Source organism: Ranitomeya variabilis, chromosome 6 (genome assembly GCF_051348905.1).
Source record: "Ranitomeya variabilis isolate aRanVar5 chromosome 6, aRanVar5.hap1, whole genome shotgun sequence".
Taxonomy (NCBI): domain Eukaryota; kingdom Metazoa; phylum Chordata; class Amphibia; order Anura; family Dendrobatidae; genus Ranitomeya; species Ranitomeya variabilis.
Genome location: NC_135237.1, coordinates 169,525,297 through 169,548,527, shown reverse-complemented (window position 1 = coordinate 169,548,527; position 23,231 = coordinate 169,525,297). Strand labels below are relative to the sequence as shown.

The window sequence follows — 23,231 nt, the reverse complement described above, 5'->3', positions numbered from 1 at the left end:
TGAACAGCGGGGGGGCGCACAGGGGGTAGGGGGGCGGCGGACACATAGATCTTTCATTTAAACACTATTATTCATATTTTCTATGCAGCAAACGCTGCTGCACAGAAGATATGAATCGCGGCTTCAGCACGATGCAGGGGACAGCGCTAAACTTTAGCGCTGTCTCCTGCACGCTCCGTGTGGTACCCACTCGCCACACGGGCGGCACACGTGTGCCACACGTATGGCCTACGTGAGCTCACGGGGACACAGATAACTCCGGTACCGATTTTTTCCGGTGCCGGAATTATCTGGACGTGTGGGACAGCCCTTAAAGGGGTTCGCTGGTGAAAACATGCAATCACCAATCTACAGGACAGGTGATAACTTATTGATCAGTGGTGGTCCGACTGCTGTGACCCACAGAGACTGGCAGAACGTGAACCTTTTACACTCATTAGATTGCATTGGCATTGTGTATGCCCCACCGCTGTTCTGTTCATTCACTATTTTCTGGAAGCCCTGTAGTGTCTGAATGGAGCCGTGGTCGCGGTATCGCATAGCTGCTCCATTCTAATGGGGGGAAAAGTGCGCCATCGGGGATAAGAACTCCCTGTTCTGTTAATCGGTTTGGGTCCAGGCGTTGAACCCCCACCAATCTATCAGTTATCACCTATCCTGTGGGTTGGTGATAATGGGATTCTCCAGTGAAAACAAGTTAACTGATAAAAGTGCCCTATATAAGAGAAAAAAAAACCTTCAGACCGGCGCCGTTATCGCGATGTTGGCACTCAGTCTCCCACCAGTCACGTGACATTCTTGTCACTACATGACATTTTTCTCTTTTATATGGGGCACTTTAGTAGTTGAGAAGGAGCTTTCCAATAGTGGACAACCCTCGTAATAAGAAAAAAAAAGCAGAGGTCGGTTCAGCTGTAACATTTTACCAATTGACACAAAATAGCTAAAAATAAAAAAATACACAAATAAGAAATAAATATGTAAAAAAGTAAGTATACATAATTCTAGTCTATAGAGAAAGTAATCTCTGTGTGAATAATATATGATGGTGGCAGACCGCATACTAAGCATATAGTCCGGAAGCTTCTGCTGCACTGCGTCAGCCGGGAAACCTCTGTGCAGCACATAAACACGCAAAAGAGAAAACGGTGGGAAATGCACGAGCAGAAAACTGCAAGTGTGAATGGCTGGTTATGCTTACTCACCGGTTACGCAGATAGATTCCAGCATTTTGTCGCCCCTGCTCCTTGCTGGCTGTACTGTGTGATGGGGGCTGTGATAGCTGTGCGCACAATGAGCATTAGTGTGAGTGTGGCCAGTGGTCCAGCATGTTCCTGTATACAGACATTTGGACGATGGGTTTGGTGCAGTGCATGAGAATTCCTGGTTTATTTCCAATAGACAGATGGAGATCCGAGCTCTTTCCTCGCATTCAGCCTGTGGCTATTGTTCCTCTCCTGGTGACAGCAGTGGCGGAGCGCTCTATTCTCTACCTTGGTCTCCATGACAACAGCTGCACTACGTCACACATCAAATAAAAAGGAATTCATTCCAGAGCTGAACTTTTACAGGCGGCCAACTCCCACCAATCCAGGATCAGGTAGTATGAAGAATAGCTATGCAAGTAGTGGCCTACAGGGACATACGTCACAATGCACCCTCTCAGGGACTTATACTTCCAGAACCATAATTGAATATGTCATACTTACATGCAGACACATCAGATTTTGTTATTTAATACAGAAAAGCATAAATCATATAATAATAAGCACTGCAAAATGTAGATCAAGAAAAGTGCAGCTGCTGCAGCTGAGACGTGTATCCGGCAGCTGTCACTGACGATAACACCTCATTGCTGAGAGCTAGAAAAGCCACATCCACTGCTATGATCTCTGCGCTTATCTTTGTTATTTTTTTTATGATCTTAAAAGGAACCTGTCGGCAGGATTGTGCACAGTAACCTACACACACTATCAGGCTGGTGCTGTTATACTCATTAAAATGATCCCTTGGTTGATGAAATCCGTCTTGTGGTTGTTGTTTAATCTTTATTTTCGGTTTTGAGTTAATGATATGCTCGTGCTTCGGGCGGCCTGTGGGGGGTCTTCATGTGGTGCTCTGCTTAGCTATTCATGTGTATGGCTTCTGATAGGTCACTGATCCCTCACTGACCTGCCCCCTGTTTCACATAATAAATATCTTTACATACTGCAAAATAGAAAAAAAACCTTTTGCAGCAGCAGTGGCACCTGCGCTGCAGCATAATCGCATGTTTAATGTGTTGTTAATAAATATGCTTGAGGTTTTCCTGAGGAGTATAAAAAAAAAATCAATTTTAAAATGGCATCCGTCACACCTGCGCATTAGCAGCTATCAGTGGCACCATCTTGGAGGAGGACATTTTTTTTTCTTCTCCAGCAAGATGGCGCCGAGGTCACCTACGCAGTATATGTACATATATTCATTATGTAAACTAGGGGGCAGGTCAGTGAGGGATTAATGACCTGTCAGCAGTCTACATTATGAATAGCTAAGCAGAGCACCACATGAAAACCCCCACAGGTCGCCCCGGAGCACGAGCATATCATTAACTCAAAACTTGAAATAAAGATTAAATACCAACCACAAGACGGATTTCATCAACCAGGTATCATTGTAATCAGTGTAACAGTGCTGATCTGACACTGTCTGTAGGTTACTGTGCACAATCCTGCTGACAGGTTCCCTTTAAGCATCGTATCTTGTTCTTTTTTTGCCACTGGCGCTATGTAGTTCAAAAAGCACTCCTTCCATCAAAGTTTTTCTCCTCCTAATATTGTGCAATCATCATATTATACAGCACTGTGTACTTACAATTGCTCATTTTCACTTCTACCCAGCTAATTCTTCTGTTTTCCATTAGTTCTATGAAATCAAGTGATTAAAAACTGGCTAGCTGAATTCTTCTAAGCTCTACGTAGAAACAGGAGGTCAATGTTTCTTGTGTAAGTCATCAGTCACTGAAAAAGCCAATGGCAGGGGAAGGAGCAGCTGGGAGAAGAGACTTTCTGTTTCTACATGGATCAAAGAAAAGAGAAGAATTATTTGGGTAGAAAGTCAAAATGAGAGCATAACTTTGATGGGAGGAGTGCTTTCTTAACCCCTAAGGCTAGGTTCACATTGCGTTAAAGCAGCCCATTCAACACATGCATTAAACGGGCTGTGTTAACGCAAGTGCTGAAATTCAATCACGCTAGCGCAGATAGAGCTAGCAGATGCTCTATCTGCGCTCACGGTGACAGACCCGAAATGCTGCAGCCCGCGTCCGAAGGTCCGTCACTCAATGACGGCACATCGCTAGCGCACACCCCATTTTGGGCGTGTGCTAGCGATGCGCCCGAAATAGGGCTTTATGGCAGCGTTAACGGACTGGGGATCATGTATTGAAAATCACCGCACACTCAAAATTGGTATGATGCAAAAGAATTCAACAAGTTTATACAGGATAACAAAGAGTTGCCACAGATGATGCTATTTAAGAATATGTGCAGATAGAAACCCAACGTTTCGACCCTCCCGGGTCTTACTCATGGGGTTACTAAGGAGATAAAGAAACAATATCAGATTTCACATAGCAGCATTAGGCAAAGAAAACAATATATGATGAAAACAAAGCGCTGTAAGAGTTATAAAACCAATCAGAATAAAAAACAATAAAAGCATTAAACATAATCATGCAGCCAGAGATAGTCACAGACTACTGGTTAGAAGCAATAGTGCTTTGTCAATGGAGTATAGTTTTTCGAGGTAAAGCCATATAGCATAGGTAATGTAGGTAATAATAGGTGAAACATAAGCTGATTACCTTTACCTTGGTTTCCGAGTAAGTATGTATAAGTGGCAAGGTAGAAGAAAAGAGGACAGTCTCCTTAATGCATTTTCTGTCACTGTGATGAATGATAAAGAATGAATGATAATGCTTGGTGTGCTGTCATTGAATGTAGAGAGGCGGCGAGTTTAAGTGCCGCCACAATCACCGTTGTACCGGAAGTACAGCCCCCGATCCGGAAGTGATGCGACGCTCTGGATTGGGATACCCGCGCATGCGCAGTATGCGCTAGTGGATGCGTCCATGTGAGGGCATAGGAATGCCAAGGAATGGGTGTTAACTAGTGCGATCACATGTGTGGCTGCACCAATAGTAATGCTGGTAAGCTATTAAGCTAGGGACCTAGTGTGGAATCCCAGGGATTTAAGTTTCTAAAGAGATATGACAAAGGAAATGGCAAAATAGAATAAGGTCCTCATCTAAACATTGGAAACGCCATAATTTGTGTTGTAGAAATGGGAATAATAAAATAAATATTAAATGAAAGGGCAATCATAGAAACAGAAGGACTCAGCATTAATTAAATGGGAGAATAGTGGAAGAAAACAGTTGGGAACTCACCTAATTAAATGGAGGGTCAGCGTGTCTGGAAAGTAAAGTACATGGTTAGTGGAACATTATAGTAGCCAATCCATTTCTCTATTTAGTCCCTTAGGGGTTAGGGTATCCAACTTGTGGATCCAAAATGTTTCTCTCAATTTGAGTTGTTTGATATGGTTGCCGCCCCTCCTAGGCCTGGGTACCTGTTCGATCACTTGATATTTAAATTGGGCAACTGTATGTATGAATTTAACAAAATGCTCTGGAATGGGTAGCCATGTCTTCCCACAGCGAATGGTAGATTTGTGGCTCGCTATGCGGTCCTTGACATGCTGTGTTGTCTCCCCTACATATAGGAGGCCACAGGGACACTTTATGACATAAATCACGAAGTTTGAGTCACATGTGTAGTAGCCACGGTTGGGATATGATTTGCCCGTTCTTGGGTGTGTTACACTATCGGAATTAATGATATTGGAGCAAGAGGCACAGTTGAGGCAAGGAAAGGTTCCGTGGCGGCGTGTCGTCAGTACACTTTGGCTGATAGTTGGACGTGGGCTGCCAATGTCAGCCCGGACAAGTTTGTCCTTGATATTGGTGGCTCTCCTGTTGCACATGAGAGCTGGTACTGAAAAGCTCGCAATATTGGGGTTGGCTCTCGCTAATAGTGGCCAGTGTTTTCTGGCTACTATGATGTTCCACTAACCATGTACTTTACTTTCCAGACACGCTGACCCTCCATCTAATTAGGTGAGTTCCCAACTGTTTTCTTCCACTATTCTCCCATTTAATTAGTGCTGAGTCCTTCTGTTTCTATGATTGCCCTTTCATTTAATATTTATTTTATTTTTCCCATTTCTACAACACAAATTATGGCGTTTCCAATGTTTAGATGAGGACCTTATTCTATTTTGCCAATTTCCTTTGTCATATCTCTTTAGAAACTTAAATCCCTGGGATTCCACACTAGGTCCCTAGCTTAATAGCTTACCAGCATTACTATTGGTGCAGCCACACATGTGATCGCACTAGTTAACACCCATTCCTTGGCATTCCTATGCCCTCACATGGACGCATCCACTAGCGCATACTGCACGTACGCGGTTATCCCAATCTAGAGCGCCGCATCACTTCCGGGTCGGGGGCTGTACTTCCGGTACGGCGGTGATTGCGGCAGCACTTAAACTCGGCGCCTCTCTTCATTCAATGACAGCACACCAAGCAGTGTACGGGAGCGCCGCTTAACCAGAAGACACAGGACGGTACAGGCACTTGGGCCACTTCCTTTGGGACATTACGCTGCGTCCCCACTGATTATCAGACATTATGGTTACATATGGATGTATATCCACAGACCTACCAATGACGAGACAGCCATCCTTTCAGACACTTACCATTTACCAGGGAACCTGCCACAAACACGGATGCCCCTTCATTTTTCTGTATTGAGGTATTTAACTTCTGAGTTTCTTATAACAGTGCCAGTCACATGGCGGCTCCGCAACAGGAGTGTTACTTATGTCTTTCGCCTTGAAATATAAACTTTGTGCATTATGCCCTGATATCATGAAAATATATCCTAGGGAACACTAATAGGCTTAAAGGTACGGGTTACCTCTAGATGCCCTATATACTATATATACTTTATATAATACTGCTATTTTTATCATTCATCACAGTGACAGAAAATGCATTAAGGAGACTGTCCTCTTTTCTTCTACCTTGCCACTTATACATACTTACTCGGAAACCAAGGTAAAGGTAATCAGCTTATGTTTCACCTATTATTACCTACATTACCTATGCTATATGGCTTTACCTCGAAAAACTATACTCCATTGACAAAGCACTATTGCTTCTAACCAGTAGTCTGTGACTATCTCTGGCTGCATGATTATGTTTAATGCTTTTATTGTTTTTTATTCTGATTGGTTTTATAACTCTTACAGCGCTTTGTTTTCATCATATATTGTTTTCTTTGCCTAATGCTGCTATGTGAAATCTGATATTGTTTCTTTATCTCCTTAGTAACCCCATGAGTAAGACCCGGGAGGGTCGAAATGTTGGGTTTCTATCTGCACATATTCTTAAATAGCATCATCTGTGGCAACTCTTTGTTATCCTGTATAAACTTGTTGAATACTTTTGCATCATACCAATTTTGAGTGTGCGGTGATTTTCAATACATGATTATTTGGGCCGTAAGGTCCGTTTTAGCAGCACCTCCCTCCCTATGACCTGAGTGCACACTATTTTTCCCTCTTAACGGACTGGGGAAACGTAATGTTAACCCACCCTTACTGACGTCGGACGGAATAGTATGTCCGACGTCAGTACCTCTGCTTTGAGGTGGGCTCCGGCGATGAGCCCACCTCAAAGCCACGATATGTCAGCTGTTTTTGACATGTGCCCGCAATAGGTGCGGGTGGAATTGCGATCCGCCCGCACCTATTAACTAATTAAATGCCACTGTCAAACTGAAAAAAATGCCAGAATTACGTTTTTTTGGTCGCTGCAACCTTGCATTAAAATGCAATAACAGGCGATCAAAAGAACGTATCTGCACCATAATGGTATAATTAAAAACGTCCGCTCAGCACACAAAAAAATAAGCCCTCACACGACTCGAGATCACAAAAAATGGAGACGCTGCGGGTTTCGGAAAATTGTGCCATTTTTTTTAGCAAAGTTTTGCTTTTTTTTTTTACCACGTAGATAAAAAATAACCTAGACATGTTTGGTGTCTTTGAACTCGTAATGATCTGGAGAATCATAATGGCAGGTCAGTTTTAGCATTTAGTGAACCGAGCAAAAAAGCCAAACAAAAAACAAGTGTGGGATTGCACTTTTTTTGCAATTTCACCACACCTTTTTTCCCGTTTTCTAGTACATGACATGCTAAAACTAATGATGTCTTTCAAAAGTACAACTCGTCCCGCAAAAAACAAGCCCTCACATGGCCATGTTGATGGAAAAATAAAAAAGTTATGGCTCTGGGAAGGAGGGGAGTGAAAAATGAAAAAAGCTCTGGGGGTTAAGGGGTTAAAGCCAGTAATGTACTGGGCTCAGATTCACAGTGGGTGTCTGCTGCATATTTTAGCTGGCAGTCTGCCACAATGGTCAGGTTGGTATCAAAGATAACTCCAATGCTAGCTGATCAGCTTTAGGCTGGAGTCACACTGCTGTATTTCTCGTGCGAGAATCACATCATAAAACTTGTACTGGCTGAGGGCTCTCCTGACCTGAGCTTGGCAGCTGCATGGTAATGCATCATGCTGTCATGCTCCGGTCAGGAGAGGTGCCGGCCAGTCCGTGCAGTGTGATGCGATCATTGCAGGAGAAATATGGCAGTGTGACTCCAGCCTTAGGCCTGTCCCACACGTCCAGATAATTCCGGTACCGGAAAAATCGGTACCGGAGTTATCCGTGTCTGTGTGTCCGTGAGCTCACGTTGGCCATCCGTGTGGCACACATGCGGCACACGTGTGCTGCCTGGGTACCACACGGACCGTGCAGGAGAGACAGCGCTACAGTAAGCACTGTCCCCCCAGCACGGTGCTGATGCCGCCAGTCATCCGTTCTCTCCAGCGCTGGGGAGAAGGGATGAAAAATCTTTTTTTTTTTTTGTGTTTAAAATAAACTTTAGGGCATCCTCCCCGCTCCCACCCCCTGTGCGCCCGGCCGCTGGCATTAAAATACTCACCCGCCTCCCTCGACGCTTGCTCTTCGCCCCACAGCTTCTCCTGTATAAGCGGTCACGTGGTGCCGCTCATTACAGTTGATGAATATGCGGCTCCACCTCCCATAGGGGTGGAGCCGCATATTCATCACTGTAATGAGCATATTTAGGGGCCTTATATCGGCCAACAGGTCTGCCACTGTTAGCTGTATGCAGGGGCGTTGCTAGGGTCAGAAAAGATTGGGGGCCCAAGCCCCAAGACAAAGAGTTGCCCCCAACCCCCTCTTAATTTTTTTTTAACACCACAGATAATACAGTGATAACTCTCTGAGTACAGATAATTTAGTAGATGTCATCTGCAGTCCTATGTAACACCACAGATAGACATAGCGTTTCAGAGTAAGGGTACCGTTACACTAAACGATTTACCAATGATCACGACCAGCGATACGACCTGGCCGTGATCGTTGGTAAGTCGTTGTGTGGTCGCTGGAGAGCTGTCACACAGACGGCTCTCCAGCGACCAACGATGCCGAAGTCCCCGGGTAACCAGGGTAAACATCGGGTTACTAAGCGCAGGGCCGCGCTTAGTAACCCGATGTTTACCCTGGTTACCATTGTAAATGTAAAAAAAAAAAACACACTACATACTCACCTTCTGATGTCTGTTACGTCCGCCGCCGGCGGCTTCCCGCACTAACTGTGTCAGTGCCGGCCGTAAAGCACAGCACAGCGGTGACGTCACCGCTGTGCTCTGCTTTTACTTTACGGCTGGCGCTCACAGTCAGTGTGGGAAGCAGACGGCGAGGGACGTGACGGACATCGGAATGTGAGTATGTAGTGTGGGTTTTTTTACATTTACAATGGTAACCAGGGTAAACATCGGGTTACTAAGCGCGGCCCTGCGCTTAGTAACCCGATGTTTACCCTGGTTACAAGCGAACACATCGCTGGATCAGCGTCACACACGCCGATCCAGCGATGACAGCGGGAGATCCAGCGACGAAAGAAAGTTTCAAACGATTTGCTACGATGTACGATTCTCAGCAGGGTCCCTGATCGCTGCTGCATGTCAGACACAGCGAGATCGTATGTATATCGCTGGAACGTCACGGATCGTGCCGTCGTAGCGACCAAAGTGCCACTGTGAGACGGTACCCTAAGACTATGTTCACATGCAGCATTTTTTTCAGTAGCCAAAACCTTTTCTATTAGCAGTAAAAATGTTGCGTTCAAAGCACCTGTTTTTCAGCTGGTTTTGTGGTGTTCTTCACACTTTTTTCAGCCTTTTTTTGGAGTAAGGATGTTTGCTTTGTCTACAGTATGTTTAAGACCACATTCATATTATCAGTATTTGGTCAGTATTTCACATCAGTATGTGTAAGCCAAAACCAGGAGGGTGATAAATACCGAAGTGGTGACGTGTTTCTCAGGCTATGTGCACACACTGCGGATTTTGCTGTGGATCTGCAGCAGTTTTCTGTGCATTGTACAGCACCATGTAAACGTATGGAAAACAAAATCCGCCGTACACATGCTGCAGAAAATACCGCGCGGAAACGCTGCGTTGTATTTTCTGCGGCATGTCAATTCTTTGTACAGATTCCGCAGCGTTTTACACCTGCTCCATAATAGGAATCCGCAGGTGTAAAAACGCTGTTGAAAACCGCACAAAAAACGCAGTAATTCCGCCGTAAATCCACCCTGTGTTTTACCTGCAGATTTTTAGGAATCTGCGTGGAAATATCCACGGCAGATTCCGCAACATGTGCACATAGCCTTATTGTTCCACTGCTGTTTCTGCATTACAAATACTGATGTGAAATACTGAACATGTGAACGAGACCCAATAGTTTAATTCACCAAAACAACTCAAAAAATTGCAGTGAAAAATGCCGTTGCAATATCTGCAGCTTTTTTATTCTTTCATTGCTTTCTACAGGTGAAAATACACTGAAAGAAGTGACACGCTACAGATTTAAAAAAGCGCTACAGTTCTGGAATCCAGTCAGAAAACAAACAAGCGCCTGCAGGAGATTTCGGAAATCTCCTATGTTTTGCTGGCACTTTATAAAGCAGCCTGTGATGAGGGAACAGCCACCATCTTGGACGGGCATACTAACAGAGATTGGCGTGACTCCATTTTGTCTCCTGGTCACAGGTCTGCAGAGAGGAGTGCTCCTGGCCCCCACCTTTTCTAATGAATAAAGTTCCTTTTAGTATGGTAATGGGGTGAGCACAGTGTAGCAGGCAGATGGCATTTCAAAGCCTGAGTGAGGAAGCCACACCAGCAGGAGACATAGAGGTGCCTGAGGGGCTTAATTAAAGCACGCATGTCAAGTGGCCACAGGATACACATCTATTATGGCCATCCAGTCGAACCATCTCCAACATGGAATCGTGAATTATGGACGCATCGTCCGAGGTACCGGCTCATAAAAAAATATCCCCCTCGCCCTAAAGAAATTGTGCATCTGACAGTGCGACTCCCGGGTCCGTGGGAGTTCTGAAACCCGAGATATAGAGATCAGCCTCCCACAGCGACCGAATAGGTCCAGGTTTGATCCCTGTACGACTGGCAGAACAAACCACATGCGCTGGTACTGCCTGTGTACTGATCCGATCATCCTGAGAGAAGTTATCCCATTTATTAGATATTGGAATAAATCTTGCAGGGATGCAGAGGGGTGGAAATTGCTATGCCCACCCAGCTACAGGGGGAGGGACACAGCAGGTTTAAGAGCTGGGACACTTGGAGAGTGGGTCAGAACAGAGAAAGATGACTAACTAAGGAACAGGGCATATGCCAGCTAGAGGGGAGCAAGCACACGCTTTCTGGGGGCTGCCCGGCAACTAAGTCTTGGACCTGCGGAACGCTGAGCCCCCCGGCTTCCACAAGCGACCTTCAACCTGGTAAATTGACCTCCAGCTTTATACCTCTAAGCCTTGTCTTATGATTGTTATATTTTACTCTGACTGTAACTCTTGATGTATTTTGACTGTATATTTCTTGTAATTACCTAGTGCGCCCTTAAGGCAATTAAATCATAAATTAATTTTGGGCTGAGCCTTTTACTCTGATTGCGAATCTTAGAATACCCAGCGTGGGTAACAGGGCAGTCTCCCCGGAGGCCATTTGCTCTAGGTGCAGTTCCCTTACTGACCTGAGAGACAAAGGGGGCACCGGAGAGCTGTGCCTGTGTAGTGACGTCACGGATTGGTGATGTGGGAGGAACTGGGTTTCCTCCACACAGCCTTTTGCCATGTTCATATGCAGAATTTTTGCAGGTTTTTCTTCTGCAAATACGACGTTTACAGCATTTTACAGCACAAGCAAAAACGGAGATTTTCAGAAATCTCCTGCACACCCTTTTATTTTCCCCTGACTGGATTTCACAACGGCAGCGTTTTTTAAATCTGCAGCATGTCACTTCTTTCAGCAATTTTTTTCACCCGTAGAAAGCAATGACAAACTTTAAAAAAATGCTACAAATGTTGCAATGGTTTTTTTTGCTGCGTTTTTTGTGAATAACACTAACTTTATTAAGCATGTACTGTAGACAAAATGCATACTGTAAAAAACAAACAGCAAAAGCTCTAAGGGTATGTGCCCACAATCAGTAAACGCTGTGGGGCGGCTGCGGTGTACTTGTGCAGTGTCCAACCCGCAGCGGCAGGATGTTACAGTATAGTGGATGGGATTTCAAGAAATTCCATCTCTACTATGCGCGCACCGACACCCGCACCTCACCTGCAGAGACGGACATGGGGCGCGTCTCTCCAGACCCCAGCATGCCAATTTATCTGGCGTAGACGCGAGTCTCCACCAGAGAAATCTCACCCCTGCAATGTATAGGACGCGGTGATTCCGCACGGTTCAATGAACACATGCGGAATCACCTGTGTTCAAAAGATGGCAGCACTTTGGACGCAGCACATGTCCGCTGTATCCAAAGGGCTGCCATTTCTGGATCCTCTGCACATACCCTAAAAAAAGCAGAGTTTTTACTGCCAAGAGAGCAGGCTTTGGCTGCAAAAAAATGCAACAAAAATGCTGATTCCTATGCATACCTGTACTATATGTGTATAGTTTACCCTTATTGTTTCACATTCAAATTCATTTATTTCTATATAATAAATGCCCTGATTTAGCAGACAATATTCCTGTCTTGTGTCATCCAGACAGTAGTGACAGGAGGTCGCCCTGTCAGATTACAAGCAATGATTCAGTGACTGGTCAGAGCCTATGCTGATCCCTGCTGCGACTGTGAAACCTGATCCTACAGCAAACAGCACAGAGCTCTGGGACCACAGTGAGTAAATCACTGCACTGAGGGGGTCTTAAGGGGGGTTTGGGAGACACGTTCTGGGACTACAGAGCAATGCACAACATTATTCACTGCTGAAAACCCTCTGGGCACTTCATACAGGGGCTGCAGAGGCAGGGGGCCCCCTTGTAGGTGGGGGCCCCAGGCGTCTGCCTGGTCTGCCTGTGCCAAACGCCGGCCCTGACTATAATACAAAAGCATTTCAGCGCCCATAGCATCAGTACTTTGATCAAATAAGTAAAGTGTTTCTGTTGAGAAAAGTAGTGAAAAAATTGCAATGAAAAGCAGAAACTCAAAGTTTTTGAGGAGGATTTGGAGAGTTTGTTCTCCGTTTCTGCACCCAAAAGACTCAGTGTGCACATATCCTAAGACTAGAGAGCCCACTAGAGGCTCGTGATGGGCTATTAGTAGTATGTATACTGCTGATGTCTGTCCACACTAGAGATAAGCAAATTAATTCAATGCAAATTGAATTTGGGTCAAATTTTTAGGAATGCTCAAGCCAGTAAATTCAAACAATTTGTGATATTCATTTTGCTGCCACTTTCATGGTTCAACGTCATTTTAAACATTCTATCAGCCAGACAAGGATCCCATGACTGCGAGTAAGGCCGAGCAGACTTCCACATAGTGATGTGATGGTCGTGGGAAGGTCACCCGGCAGTCTGGACTAATTATGGGTGAGCATACACTTTATCTCATTAATATGTACTGTTGCTAGGTACTCTATATAAGACATTACCATAGGAGAATAACATATGGAAGACGCTTAGCATTTGCACATGACTATTTATATCTAAGTATCCTTATTTGCTCATCCTGGTCATACAGTGGACCTGTGCCCTACTGTTATGATCCTTAGTGGCTGAGGATCACGAATAGACCAGCAAGAGAATAAACTAAGGACAAGCTCTAGGGAGATGGTAACTGGACTGATCGCAAATCTGAACCTATCCAACACAACTAGAGGTAGCCGGTGAACGTGCCTAAATAATTCCTAGACGTCTCGAGCCAGCCTGAGGAACTAGCTACCCCTAAAGAGAAAGAAAGACCTCGCTTGCCTCCAGAGAAATAATCCCCAAAGATATAGAAGCCCCCAACAAATATTAACGGTGAAGTAAGAAGAAGGCACATACGTAGGGATGAAATCAGATTCAGCAAAAGAGGCCCACTAGTACTAGAAAGCAGAAAATAGAGCAGGGGTCTATGCGATCAATAAAAAACCCTTACAAAATATCCATCCTGAGATTTCAAGAACCCACGCACCAACTAATGGTGTGTGGGGAGAAACTCAGTCCACTAGAGCATCCAGCAAGCGAGGGAATCACATTTTAGCAAGCTGGACAAGAAAACATGATAAACACTGCTGATCAAAAAATGAGCAAAGAAAACTTAGCTTGTCCTGGATGGACTGGGAGCAAGGTAGTCAGAAGGAATCTGAGTAGCACTGATTACATCGACAGCCGGCAACAAGTGGAAGTAAAACAGAGCTATATAGGAACCTCCCAGAGGATAACGAACCAGCTGATAGCCAGAGACCAGCAGGATAACAAACAAAGCCACCAGGGGGAGCCCAAAGCAAAAGTCACACCATATCACCAGTGACCACAAGAGGGAGCCTGAAAACAGAGTTCACAACAGTACCCCCCTTAAGGAGGGGTCACCGAACCCTCATGAAAACCCCCAGGGCGATCAGGATGAGCCACATGGAAGGCACGAACCAAATCGGCCGCATGAACATCAGAGGCGACAACCCAAGAATTATCCTCCTGACCATAGCCCTTCCACTTGACCAAATACTGGAGCCTCCGTCTAGAAACACGAGAATCCAAGATCTTCTCCACCACGTATTCCAATTCTCCCTCAACCAGCACCGGGGCAGGAGGCTCAACCGGAGGAACCACAGGTACCACATACCTCCGCAACAACGAGTGATGGAACACATTATGAATAGCAAATGATGCCGGGAGGTCCAGACGGAATGACACAGGGCCAAGGACTTCCAGAATCTTATAAGGACCGATAAACCGAGGCTTGAACTTAGGAGAGGAGACCTTCATAGGAACGAAGCGAGAAGACAACCACACCAAGTCCCCAACGCGAAGTCGGGGACCCACACAGTGACGGCGGTTGGCAAAGAGCTGAGCCTTCTCTTGTGACAGCTTCAAATTGTCCACCACATGATTCCAAATCTGATGCAACCTATCCACCACAACATCCAATCCAGGACAGTCAGAAGGCTCCACCTGACCCGAGGAAAAACGAGGATGAAACCCCGAATTACAAAAAAAAGGAGAAACCAAAGTAGCAGAACTAGCCCGATTATTAAGGGCAAACTCGGCCAATGGCAAAAAAGTAACCCAGTCGTCCTGGTCAGCAGAAACAAAACATCTTAAATAAGTCTCCAAGGTCTGATTAGTTCGCTCGGTTTGGCCATTCGTCTGAGGATGGAAGGCCGACGAAAAAGACAATTCAATGCCCAACTTAGCACAAAAGGTCCGCCAAAATCTAGACACAAACTGGGATCCTCTGTCAGAAACAATGTTCTCAGGAATCCCGTGCAAACGAACCACATTTTGAAAAAACAGTGGAACCAACTCGGAGGAGGAAGGCAACTTAGGCAAGGGCACCAAATGGTCCATCTTAGAAAAACGATCACACACCACCCAGATGACAGACATTCTCTGAGAGACAGGGAGATCTGAAATAAAATCCATGGAAATGTGCGTCCAAGGCCTCTTCGGGACAGGCAAAGGTAACAGCAAACCACTGGCACGAGAACAGCAAGGCTTCGCCCGAGCACAAATTCCACAAGACTGCACAAAGGAACGCACATCCCGCGACAAGGAAGGCCACCAAAAAGACCTGGCCACCAAGTCTCTGGTACCAAATATTCCAGGATGGCCCGCCAACACCGAAGAATGAACCTCGGAGATGACTCTGTTGGTCCATCTATCCGGGACAAACAGTCTCTCCGGTGGACAGCGGTCAGGTCTATCCGCCTGAAACTTTTGCAGCACACGTCGCAAATCTGGGGAGATGGCAGACAAAATCACCCTTTCTCTAAGGATACTAGCCGGCTCTGAATCTCCAGGAGAGTCAGGCACAAAACTCCTAGAAAGAGCATCAGCCTTCACATTCTTCGAACCCGGCAGGTACGAGACCATGAAATCAAAACGAGAGAAAAACAACGACCAACGAGCCTGTCTGGGATTCAGCCGCTTGGCCGACTTGAGATAAATCAAATTCTTGTGATCAGTCAAGACCACCACACGATGTTTAGCTCCCTCGAGCCAATGTCGCCACTCCTCAAATGCCCACTTCATAGCCAACAGCTCCCGATTACCGACATCATAATTCCGCTCGGCAGGCGAAAACTTTCTTGAAAAGAAAGCACATGGCTTCATCACAGAGCCATCGGGGCTTCTCTGCGACAAAACAGCCCCCGCTCCAATCTCGGAAGCATCAACCTCCACCTGGAAGGGAAGTGAGACATCTGGCTGACATAAGACCGGAGCCGAAGAAAACCGACGCTTCAGCTCCCGAAAGGCGTCCACAGCCGCAGAAGACCAATTAGTCACATCAGAACCCTTCTTGGTCAAATCCGTCAAAGGCTTAACAACGCCAGAAAAATTAGCTATGAAGCGACGGTAAAAATTAGCAAAACCCAAGAACTTCTGAAGACTCTTAACAGATGTAGGCTGCGTCCAGTCATGAATAGCCTGAACCTTGACTGGGTCCATCTCAATAGTAGAAGGAGAAAAAATGAAACCCAAAAAAGAAATCTTCTGGACTCCAAAAAGACATTTTGAGCCCTTCACAAATAAAGCATTGTCACGCAGAACCTGAAAGACCATCCTGACCTGCTTAACATGAGACTCCCAATCATCCGAAAAAAACAGAATATCATCCAGATACACAATCATAAACTTATCCAGATATTCACGGAAGATGTTATGCATAAAGGACTGAAAGACTGAAGGAGCATTAGAAAGTCCAAAAGGCATCACCAAGTACTCAAAATGGCCTTCAGGCGTATTAAATGCAGTTTTCCATTCATCACCCTGTTTTATACGCACAAGGTTATACGCACCACGAAGATCTATCTTGGTGAACCAACTAGACCCCCTAATGCGAGCAAACAAATCAGTTAACAATGGCAAAGGATACTGAAATTTGACCGTGATTTTATTCAAAAGGCGATAATCAATACAGGGTCTCAGGGAACCATCCTTTTTAGCCACAAAAAAGAATCCTGCACCAAGTGGGGATGAGGACGGGCGAATATGTCCCTTCTCTAAAGACTCCTTTATATAACTCCGCATGGCAGCATGCTCCGGCACAGATAAATTGAAATGTCGTCCCTTAGGAAACTTACTACCAGGAATCAAATTTATAGCACAATCACAGTCCCTATGAGGAGGTAGAGAATTGAGTTTGGGCTCCTCAAATACATCCTGGTAGTCTGACAAAAACGTAGGGACTTCAGAAGGAGTGGACGAAGCAATTGACACCACAGGAGCGTCACCATGAATTCCCTGACAACCCCAACTTGACACCGACATAGCTTTCCAATCCAGGACTGGATTATGAGTCTGCAACCATGGCAGACCCAACACGACGACATCATGCAAATTATGCAGTACAAGAAAGCGAATCACCTCCTGATGAACAGGAGTCATGCACATGGTCACTTGTGTCCAGTACTGAGGTCTATTCGTAGCCAATGGTGTAGAATCAATTCCCCTTAGTGGAATAGGGAATTTTAAAGGCTCCAAATCAAAACCACAGCGCCTGGCAAATGACCAATCCATCAGACTCAGGGCGGCACCTGAATCTACAAAAGCATTAACCGGGTAAGATGACAGGGAACAAATCAGGGTAACAGACAAAATGAACTTAGGCTGTAAAGTACCAATGGTGACAGATTTATCAACCTTTTTTTGCGCTTAGAGCATGCTGAGATAACATGAGCTGAGTCACCACAGTAAAAGCACAACCCATTTTGCCGTCTATAATTTTGCCGTTCACTTCTGGTCAGAATTCTGTCACATTGCATAGATTCAGGTGTCTGTTCAGAAGACACCGCCAAATGGTGCACAGGTTTGCGCTCCCGCAAACGCCGATCAATCTGAATGGCCAGAGTCATTGACTCATTCAGACCTGCAGGCGTAGGGAACTCCACCATGACATTCTTAATGGCTTCAGAAAGACCTTCTCTGAAATTTGCAGCCAGGGCACACTCATTCCACTGAGTAAGCACCGACCATTTCCGAAATTTCTGGCAGTACACCTCTGCTTCATCTTGCCCCTGCGAGAGGGCCAATAACGTTTTTTCAGCCTGGTTCTCAAGATTAGGTTCCTCATAGAGCAATCCAAGGACTAGAAAAAACGCATCTACACTAAGCAATGCAGGATCCCCTGGCGCCAATCCGAAGGCCCAATCTTGAGGGTCACCGCGCAAAAAGGAAATGATAATCTTAACTTGCTGAACGGCATCACCAGAGGAACGAGGTTTCAAAGAAAGAAACAACTTACAATTGTTCCTAAAATTCAGGAACCTAGATCTATCTCCAGAAAACAACTCCGGAATAGGTATTCTAGGCTCTGACATAGGACTGTGAACAACAAAATCCTGAATACTTTGAACCCTAGCAGCAAGATGATCCAGACTGGAAGCCAAGCTCTGGACATCCATGTCAGCAGCTGAACTCAGAGCCACACCAAGATTAAGAGGAGGAGAGAAGCTAGCCACAGCAGCTAGACACACGGCAACAAAAAAAAACAAAAAAAAATTCTCAAGGCTTCTTTTCTCCTGCTTCTGCCATGCAATTAACACTTTGTGGCCGGCTGTACTGTTATGATCCTTAGTGGCTGAGGATCACGAATAGACCAGCAAGAGAATAAACTAAGGACAAGCTTTAGGGAGATGGTAACTGGACTGATCGCAAATCTGAACCTATCCAACACAACTAGAGGTAGCCGGTGAACGTGCCTAAATAATTCCTAGACGTCTCGAGCCAGCCTGAGGAACTAGCTACCCCTAAAGAGAAAGAAAGACCTCGCTTGCCTCCTGAGAAATAATCCCCAAAGATATAGAAGCCCCCAACAAATATTAACGGTGAAGTAAGAAGAAGGCACATACGTAGGGATGAAATCAGATTCAGCAAAAGAGGCCCACTAGTACTAGAAAGCAGAAAATAGAGCAGGGGTCTATGCGATCAATAAAAAACCCTTACAAAATATCCATCCTGAGATTTCAAGAACCCACGCACCAACTAATGGTGTGTGGGGAGAAACTCAGTCCACTAGAGCATCCAGCAAGCAAGGGAATCACATTTTAGCAAGCTGGACAAGAAAACATGATAAACACTGCTGATCAAAAAATGAGCAAAGAAAACTTAGCTTGTCCTGGATGGACTGGGAGCAAGGTAGTCAGAAGGAATCTGAGTAGCACTGATTACATCGACAGCCGGCAACAAGTGGAAGTAAAACAGAGCTATATAGGAACCTCCCAGAGGATAACGAACCAGCTGATAGCCAGAGACCAGCAGGATAACAAACAAAGCCACCAGGGGGAGCCCAAAGCAAAAGTCACACCATACCACCAGTGACCACAAGAGGGAGCCTGAAAACAGAGTTCACAACACCCTACCCTCAATGTACTGGTTGATGCTTTCCTCTTTTTTTCTTTTATTTTGTTATTTGGTAGATGTGATATTGATTGTTTTTTAATTGTAATGATTTAATAAAGCCTTACGTTTTATTTATCTGTTTAGTGTACATATTACTCCGTTTCGCTGGTTTTCAATATGACTTAATTGGAGTAGCGCACCCATCATAATTTATTATTAACTTCTGGGAGAGCTAGACTTTTGAATTATGCTCTTGGCTGTTGATATAAGTACGTGTTTTTTTATTATTGTGTTAACATATGGATGTCATTTGTGTGCTCTACGTGTTTTTCATGTAGAAAAAACATAAACGGCACTCCAGAGTAAATGGATGAGGTGCCGGAGAAGGGTTCCAATCCATACCAGTAGTAGTAACATTTGCTTTATGATGAGCTATTGGACTGCAAAGGGCCCATATATTGTTCTTGCACAGGGGCCCTCTTTTTTCTGTCCGCCACAGAGTCACTGGCTTCATCAGCACATATGCCCAAATCCCATTTTTCAGCAGTTCAGACATGAGCACCAACAGAGCCACTGAATGTAGAGGAAACTCTATGTGAACCCAGCTTAATCTATATCCCTTTTTGCTGTTTGTTTATCCCAGTGTTTCCCAAACTCCAGTCCTCACAGCCCCCAGTAGGTCATGTTCTCAGGATTTCCTTAGTATTGCCAAGGTGATAGAAGTATCATCAAGACATCAGGAATACTCTCCCCTGTGCAACCTTATGGAAATGCTGAAAACATGACCTGTTGAGGGCGTTGAGGACTGGCTGTTAGGGCTAGCGGAACGCACCAAATGAATATAGAGATTTTATTATAATAGATGCGTTCGCAGCCCGGGGTCCACCGTGCAAGCGAACCTGCTGCTAGCAAACGGCGGAACAATATGGCGGTATGAGCTAACTCTGTTACTTCACAGAGTAGAACTCAAAGCACTGCGCCCTGTTAGACTTCACAGTGGCGCAGGCTAACTACCCAAACGAGAGCAGTCAGTGGTCATGCACGCACACAAAACTCCTAGCCGGAGGTGCCAGCGTTCTAGGGGCTTATACCAGCCAGGTCCCTGAATACACAAACACACAAACTCCTCGCCGGAGGTGCCAGCATTCTAGGGGCTTATTTCAGCCGGGTCCCTGAACACAATCATACATGACCACACTGGCGCAAAGTACATAACTTAGAACAATACTAGCGCATGGCCGTGCGGCCATGCGAGCCTTAAATAGTTGCAGCACGTACAGGACCTTAACTTAGAAGGACCAATGAGAGGCTGCCACAGAGTGTGAGCACCTACAAGACATTCCTGAAGGACCAATGGCCTTAGCTGCAGTGTCTGATCATGTGACCCTCGATCTCCACTGAGAGATCTTACTCTGGGCATGCTCAGAACGAGAAAAGCAGGACTTAGTCCCAGAAGCGTCTGCTCGCCGCTGCCCAGCACTGACTTCAATGGCAGAAGCAGGAAAAGCAGCAGTAACTCTTTGTACAGAGTCAGACTGAGCGAGACGCTGGGACCGACGTCTCCGCTGAGCAGGCTCCACTGTGGCAGGAGAAGAATGGGAGACCACAGCGGAGATGGACCGAGATTCCCCCTGTGCAGAGTCGGGAACTCGACCCCTAACACTGGCTTATGGGAAATACTGCCAAACTTTTAATTCTGAATGTTTGAAAATTTCATGTATGTAAATGTACACTGAGAAATGTAAACTATTTAACCAGTTTAATCCAGTAAAACAAAATGCAATTCTGACAAAGCGCCAACTATCTGTTAAGACTAAATACACTTCTCACTGAGACTTATTGTCTCTCAAGGTTACGTGCTACAGGTTATTTAGTTGTACTAATTATGTGGACTGGGAAATCCTATTGTATTATATAATTACACATTTAATAGTTTCACATGAGATACGGTAATACAGTAAAGAACTAAACAATGACTGTAAACAATGGCGCTGAGCAATTCACTGCATTTACAATTGAACTGAGAAGAGTGGACAAACAAACAGAAGTTGCTAAGTGACACTTTTTCCTATTGCATGTATGTGCTGAACTATGGACTCTGAAATAACCTCAGGGCCAGACTGGGATTAATATATATAAGGGTTTGTAGTTTGTACTTTACAACTGCTACACTTTTCGCTTGTGATAGTCTGTAAATATATGGATATAGTATTGAGTGGGAAAGCTTAAAAAGGTAGTCCAAGACCAATATATTGATTATGTGACACTAGTCACTACCTACGGACACATAGTGAATTGGGGAAGTCAGGGAGTCCAGGGTCAAAAGCCAGGAGAGCTCATCATATGCAGATTGGTGAGGCAAAGGTGTAGTCAGGTCACAGTCCAGGGTCAGAATTCCAAGAAGATAGTGGATATAGACAAAGGGGCTGTCACGATCCATTTTTGGATTCTTGGCAGCTCTGCTTCCACTCTGTTTTAAATGTAGCTTTTTAACTTTCAGGACCAGTGGGGGTTAATGTCAGTTTTTCCCTCGCTGGCAATCTACTGCAGTTGCAGAGTTGTTGGGTCAGCTGATGTGGGTGGTGACCACTTCCACTATCCTTTAAATGGTCACCTGATGCATCAGCTGACTGTTGGTGATAGTTTCTCTATGGAGACCAGCTGTGCAGTTGCAGCTCTCTGGTGTCAGCTACTTCTGGTGTTTGGAGTCCTGTTTCTGTGTCATCTGCAGTGTGGAACTTGGCAGCGGTGTCTTGAAAGTAAGTGTTGTGTTTATTTTTTGTCCCTTTCGTGTTTGTCACTGTCCCCTGTGTGGTACTATCTGCAATAGTGAGACGCTAGCCCTTTGCTGGCCAGTGCACTATCCAGGGCAGTACTAGGTGACAGCGAAAGAAGAGGTTCCTGACGGCGGTGGGGGGGTAAGGATCCACTTAGGGCATTAGGGGAGTGCAGAGACAGGCTCAGGTTTGAGCTCAGGTGGTGACCATCCCCCATTTCCCTATTAGTAGTGCCTTCCTCTCCCCTATACCATCCCATTGTGTGTGTGTCGTGCCGTACGCTGACCGACCCACTGTGGGGTCGTTATATATTCCGTGAAATTATCACCAACCCTACTTTTTTTCTGGTGAACCCATGGCTCAAGCTCAGGCTTTTGCTCAGCTGATACAGACCATCACAGATGAGGCTAAGGAGCTGAGATGGCAGGTGGTGCAGCAGCTCCAGCAGTTGTCGGAGTTCTGGCACTCAGCTCATGTGCAGGCTCAACAGGAACCCAAGAGGCCACGACATCAAAACCCTGTCATGGGCAGCCCAATCTCCATACCTGAACCCCATTGAAAACCTCTGGAATGTAATCAAGAGGATGATGGATAGTCACAAGCCATCAAACAAAGAAGAAGTGCTTAAACTTTTGCGCCAGAAGCAGTGTAAAAGACTGGTGGCAAGCATATCAAGACGCATGAAAGCTGTAATTAAAAATCATGGTTATTCCAAAAAATATTGATTTCTGAACTCTTCCTAAGTTAAAACATTAGTGTTGTTGTTTCTAAATGATTATGAACTTGCTTTATTTGCATTATTTGAGGTCTGAAAGCACTGGGTTTTTTTTTAATTAGGACAATTTCTCCTTTTCAGAAAAAAAAACTAAATTTATTGCTTGGAAATTCAGACACATGTTGTCAGAAGTTTATAGACTAAAAGAACAATTTACATTTTACTCAAAAATATACCTATAAAGAGAAAAATCAGACAAACTGAAAATTTTGCAGTGATCTCTTAATTTTTGCTGTACATTTTTGGTATTTAAGTCGGCCTGTAAACTATATTTCAGGCTCCGCTCGTTCGGTGGATGAGTTTTTTGTGGCATTGGCACTGGTGTATGGGGATCCTGATGGTGTCTAGACTCCGAAAAATTAAGCAGGGGGGTCAGCCGGTTGAGGAGTACTCAGAGTTTAGGAGATGGGCCACTGACACGCGGCGGAATGATCCTGCTCTTAAAGAGGGTCAGGGTCTGTTAGCTACTCTGGTGCAGTATGCTACTCCTGGGTCTTAAGAAGCCGCCATGGCCCTTGCTATTTGGGTGGCTAGACGGCTCAGAGAGAACGACATAGACTGAATCTGCCCCCTGTTGTTCTTTTTGGAGGGGAGGACACACTGGTGCAGATGGAGGAATCCATGCAGGT

General features: G+C 45.2%; 1 protein-coding gene and 1 long non-coding RNA gene across 2 annotated transcripts in view; one reads left to right on the top strand and one right to left on the bottom strand.

Annotated features, from left to right (window-relative positions):
• MATCAP2 (microtubule associated tyrosine carboxypeptidase 2) overlaps positions 1–1,629 on the bottom strand; it is a 52,942-nt gene extending 51,313 nt beyond the window's left edge. Inside the window, exon 1 of the mRNA XM_077269243.1 lies at positions 1,206–1,629. Coding sequence (XP_077125358.1) covers positions 1,206–1,230 — 25 coding nt within the window. The 5' untranslated portion in view covers positions 1,231–1,629. The remainder of the gene's footprint in view (positions 1–1,205) is intronic.
• LOC143782121 (uncharacterized) lies at positions 1,549–13,338 on the top strand. Its single transcript, XR_013216874.1, has 3 exons — positions 1,549–1,600; positions 10,030–11,000; positions 12,996–13,338. It is a non-coding gene; the product is annotated as an uncharacterized LOC143782121 (long non-coding RNA).
• Positions 13,339–23,231: the final 9,893 nt, after the last annotated feature.